The following is a 4,696-nucleotide window of genomic DNA, read 5'->3' on the forward strand; positions in this document are numbered from 1 at the left end:
ACAACACAAAAGTGGAGGAGGAAGAAGAAGCGATGGAGATGGTTGTTAGGGCACCGGAGCCAGGCCACCGTGCTTTGCCAATCGATTTGGACTCCACCGAGGACGACAAGATGATGGTCTAGCCAGAGGACAAAAACAAGGCCAAGGGCACCCGCCGCTCCAACCGCCTCCAGGGTCGCCAGGGCTAAGATTAAAAACTATTGTATAAGATTAACTCCTAATCCCCATTCCCCTTGTATTCAATCCGGACTGGAACCCTAAAATCCATTGCCACTAGAAACTCATGATGATGTTATGATCAGTCCTATGGTTATTTACCCCGATTCCCCATTTTCCTAGAACGCGGGTCGAATGAAAAATAGTAAGTGAGGAGGTCAAAATAGTGCTTATCGCCATTGCCAAAGTGTTGCGGGTATTGTTGCGGATGCCGGTGGTCGCCTTGCTATTCTCCGATCCGGTGAACACCGCCACCACCTGTGAGAGTAGGAGAGGGGAGGGAGGGGAGGGAGAGCGGTGAGGGAAGGTGGGGATAATTATTGCCGACGCTTCGGGAAGCAATGCGACTTGTCGAGCGTGGCTTCTCCCGTATAGCCGCCGCCGCCCATGTGCCTGGCTTTGAAAAAACTGCTGATTTAGACGTTCCTACTGGGCCTGGCTGAGAGCTGCTTAAAGTTTCGTAGGATGCAGGTCTAACAATGAAAACAGGGACTCGTAAGAAAAAACAATGAACACAGGGAATCAAACATTTTTTTTTTCTGATTGGCCTCCATGCAAGCTACCAAACACGCTCTAGTGCCAGTGCTCCGAGGTGTAAAACGAAAACGGGTCCGAGTCCCCGTCAACCGTTTCGCAGTTTCACGTAATAACAACCCTCATAAGAAAAGTTCTAATTTTTGCTCCTACTTTCCCGTCCTCTTCCTTGCTCATCACACGTCTCCGTTTGGTGCTGCTGAGAGAGGGAAAGAAACAGACGTCGGCCATGGCGCCGCTAAGGCGGGCGGCGAGCGCGGCGGTGGTGCTGCTGGCCCTCACGGGACTTTTTCTTCTCGTGTTCTCTCCCGCGGACGCAGCAACGGCGGCGGTGGAAGGAGGAGGTGACGATCTCTTGACTTTTCCCCCTGTCTCATCTTGCTTCCGTAGATGAAACGCTTCATTGTCACGCGTGCCCTGTGTGCGTGGTTCCGTGCCATGATTGTAGCTGGTTCCGCCGGATTTGTGGTTGGGGTTGAGGAAAAATCGAGCGAGATTCAGGAGTTATTAGTTCCACCGGCTGTGCTGGGAGCAATGCGAGAAGGGGACAAGATAGAAGTGATTTAGCGAAATTTAAAGTTAATTGGGCAGGAGTTGATGAGTGGTATGCTAAGGGGAGATCAAAACTCTAGTGCGGGGACTGCTAGAGCAACAGATTTCGTCTAATCTGTGGGAAATTTGGTTGGGGACAGTAAAGTTCAGATGCTTCATGCGTTCTCAAGTTCAGATGTTTGCTTGGCATATTTCACTTGCTTACTGTCGTGCCACCAAGCAATACAGTGATGTAGGAAGCGATGCACCCCTTGATATAATACTAACTACATATAATTCCAGCGCCTTTGCTTGGAGATGTGCAAATCTCATAGAGAACAACCATGCATGAAAGGTGAGATCAGTGGGCTACCTTATCCTTGCCGAGACTGGAAAATGTTGCTGGACATCACAAAACCGAACACTAATATCTGATATGTAGATTCCTTGAACTGCTATCGTTGCTGGACATCACAAAGCCCTTCATTGTTTTGCATAATGTAGCATCAAGTTGTTTACACTTTCTTTGTGCAATGCAGAGCTCAGGAGGAAGCAATCTGATGGTGGTTACTCTTACAATAGTACTCTTGCTCATATTCTTGTTGAATATGCATCTGCTGTAAGTTCCTCTTTGAACCATATATACTAGCACATAATTTGTTTAAGAACTTAGTTCCTCAAACTCCTAGCCAGAGAAGTTCTGTGATGGGAATATCCTTGCGTGACTCAAAAAATCTTTTTATGACCTGGCTTGCCTAAATGAATTCCAGGTGTATACATCCGACCTAACCTCACTTTTGACATGGACTTGTCCAAGGTGTGAAGGTCACACGAAGGTACAACCCATGAGACAGAAACCAGACTTGGCTTCTTATGCTGCCTGTACAAACTGGCCATAACTACGTTCTTTGTTTGATTATTGACACAGGGTTTTGAGATGATAGAGATCATTGTAGATGTAGAGAAATGTCTACAGGTTCGTTATTTTTGTGTTCACGGCTTCTCATGATCTTCTTGCATGCAGTTTTAAATGACAATTATGCTCATATATAAAAGTAATACTTTTGAGCAGGCTTTTGTTGGAGTTGCCCCTGATCCACGATCCATAATAATTGCTTTTAGAGGCACCCAAGAACACAGGTACAAATAATTGCTGGTTATGTTACATAACTTACTGCCTACCAAATTTTATACCATGTGGGCACATCTTTCATCTGTGCCTGTTCTAGCGAATAGTTTCTAGACATAACAGTGTTTACTTTAAAATATAATACATAATATATTGCTAATAACCATTCATTCCAACATCAAAATTTACTTTTGAAGTGCCTCAAATTGGATTGAAGATCTCTTCTGGAAGCAGCTAGATGTAACTTATCCAGGCATGCCAGATGCAATGGTATCTCTCCTATCTCCACCGATCAATGTACTATTATTTTCTTACGAAATATAAATGAGTTTGACATCACTTGTTCACCTTATGTTTTCTTTCTCATACTGCAGGTCCACCATGGATTTTATTCTGCATATTATAATACAACTCTCCGGCATGAGATCCTGAAATCTGTTCAGTGGGCATGGAAGACATATGGAAGACTACCCATAAATGTTGTAGGTCACTCTATGGGAGGGGCTTTAGCTTCATTTTGTGCCCTTGATCTCTCTGTAAGTACCTTTGAGCAATCTGTGTCTTCGTGTGTTACTTGGACATGTATCCTCAATTCTGCGTACTTTCTGTGGGATGTTATGGAAGTACATGCAGTTTAATTCAAACCATGCCATAAACAGCTAAATTCCGATTTTGATCTAAACTATTTCATATGTCCAATGTGGGTCATGAGTTTTCACATTGAATGTAAATCCAACAAAGCAAGGATGAAGCTATCCTTTTTTTTCACAATAAAACCCTGTCTATTATATTAGGTATATGAGATTCAGTCAACTTATTTCTCGCCTTCTGTTTTCCAGGTTAAATGGGGGTCACACAAAGTTCAGCTCATAACTTTTGGACAGCCTCGGGTAGGCAATCCTGCTTTTGCTGAATACTTCAACGAGCAGGTTCCAAGAACAATCCGCGTGACCCATGAAAATGACATTGTTCCACATTTGCCACCATACTTTTATTACCTAGGCGAATGGACATATCACCACTTTGCAAGAGAGGTCAATGCTGTTACTTGAAAAGAATTCCGCAGTAAATTGATGGTCTTGTAGATAGAGTTTGTTAAGTTATACTCCCTCCGTTCCGAATTACTTGTCGCAGGTATGGATGTATCTAGATGTATTTTAGTTCTAGATACATCCATTTCTGCGACGAGTAATTTGGAACGGAGGGAGTAGTTTCTAAGTTATACGTTTGTTGCACATTTATCTGTCTTCAGGTTTGGCTTCGTGAGACCATAGTAGGAAATGTGGTTACAAGGAATGAGACAGTCTGTGATTGTTCAGGCGAGGACCCAACCTGCAGCAGGTATTGACATGCCTCTCACATTTGTTGTAAAAGTATGCCCCTCCTGTTTTGCTTAAGCTTTGTTCTTGCTTGAATAGATCGGTCTACGGGAGAAGTGTGGCAGATCATCTCGAGTATTATGGTGTTAACCTACATGCTGATTCAAGGGGAACCTGTCAATTTGTGATTGGCACATCCAACTCAGCCTATGGTGACATTCTTCAAGTTGATGGAGCTATCATCTTATCAAGATATCCACAGGAGCGATATCCTGTGGAATCTATCTAACCCTTTAGCTGAGGGTAAACTGTACAATATATTATTTGTGTTTTGTGTAAATATTTCATGTAATGTAGACACGTTGGGTGCTGTAGGAGGTCTCCTGAGGATAAGGTTTCGCCTTTAGAATGTGGCCGCCTTTACTCTAGTGAGAATTGTACATGAAGCTCAGTCGACATTGTAATTGATGTGCCTGATGATATCACAGGCTCAAATAATAAAAACATTTGATAGTATCATGGTTTTTTCACTATCTAGCTTATTGTGATTCTTCATTCCTACTGAAAGATATTCTTATATTTTCTCTCAGCATTTCGTCTCGCCTCTCTAGGTGCCTTGGCGTCAGATATGCATTTATGATCAAAAGAGTGCTGCCCTTTGAAGGTCTGAGGAGCCAGGAACTGATCGAAATCATGCTGGAACCTTCCCAAGATGCAAAGTTGTACATTAGTCGGCAGTGCCCGGTGGGAAAACTGAGGATAAAGGATACATATCTATTCAAATATTCTCCATTGCCATCTGCTTGCCCTGTAGGGTTGCACCATATCGGAGAATCGAGAAGAATAGATACTACCTCCGTTCCGAATTACTTGTCGCAGGTATGGATGTATCTAGATGTATTTTAGTTCTAGATACATCCATTTCTGCGACGAGTAATTTGGAACGGAGGGAGTACGTTGCAGCATA

At 43.4% G+C, this 4,696-nt stretch overlaps 1 protein-coding gene across 2 annotated transcripts; it reads left to right on the top strand.

Moving 5' to 3' along the window:
* Positions 1 to 842: 842 nt before the first annotated feature.
* Positions 843 to 4,245, top strand: LOC123086186 (lipase). Of its 2 annotated transcripts, none has more exons than XM_044507904.1 (10): positions 843 to 1,094; positions 1,821 to 1,900; positions 2,052 to 2,117; positions 2,210 to 2,257; positions 2,354 to 2,421; positions 2,608 to 2,680; positions 2,785 to 2,946; positions 3,250 to 3,444; positions 3,663 to 3,751; positions 3,829 to 4,245. In XM_044507904.1, the coding sequence occupies exons 1-10, from the start codon at positions 980 to 982 to the stop codon at positions 4,016 to 4,018; spliced, it is 1,086 nt and encodes a 361-aa protein (XP_044363839.1). In that variant the 5' UTR covers positions 843 to 979; the 3' UTR covers positions 4,019 to 4,245. The 2 variants fall into 2 exon arrangements, with proteins under 2 accessions (XP_044363839.1, XP_044363840.1); XM_044507905.1 differs by having other exon boundaries at positions 3,250 to 3,300.
* The last annotated feature ends 451 nt before the right edge of the window (positions 4,246 to 4,696 follow it).

The sequence above is a fragment of the Triticum aestivum genome, chromosome 4A, assembly GCF_018294505.1.
Source record: "Triticum aestivum cultivar Chinese Spring chromosome 4A, IWGSC CS RefSeq v2.1, whole genome shotgun sequence".
NCBI lineage: Eukaryota > Viridiplantae > Streptophyta > Magnoliopsida > Poales > Poaceae > Triticum > Triticum aestivum.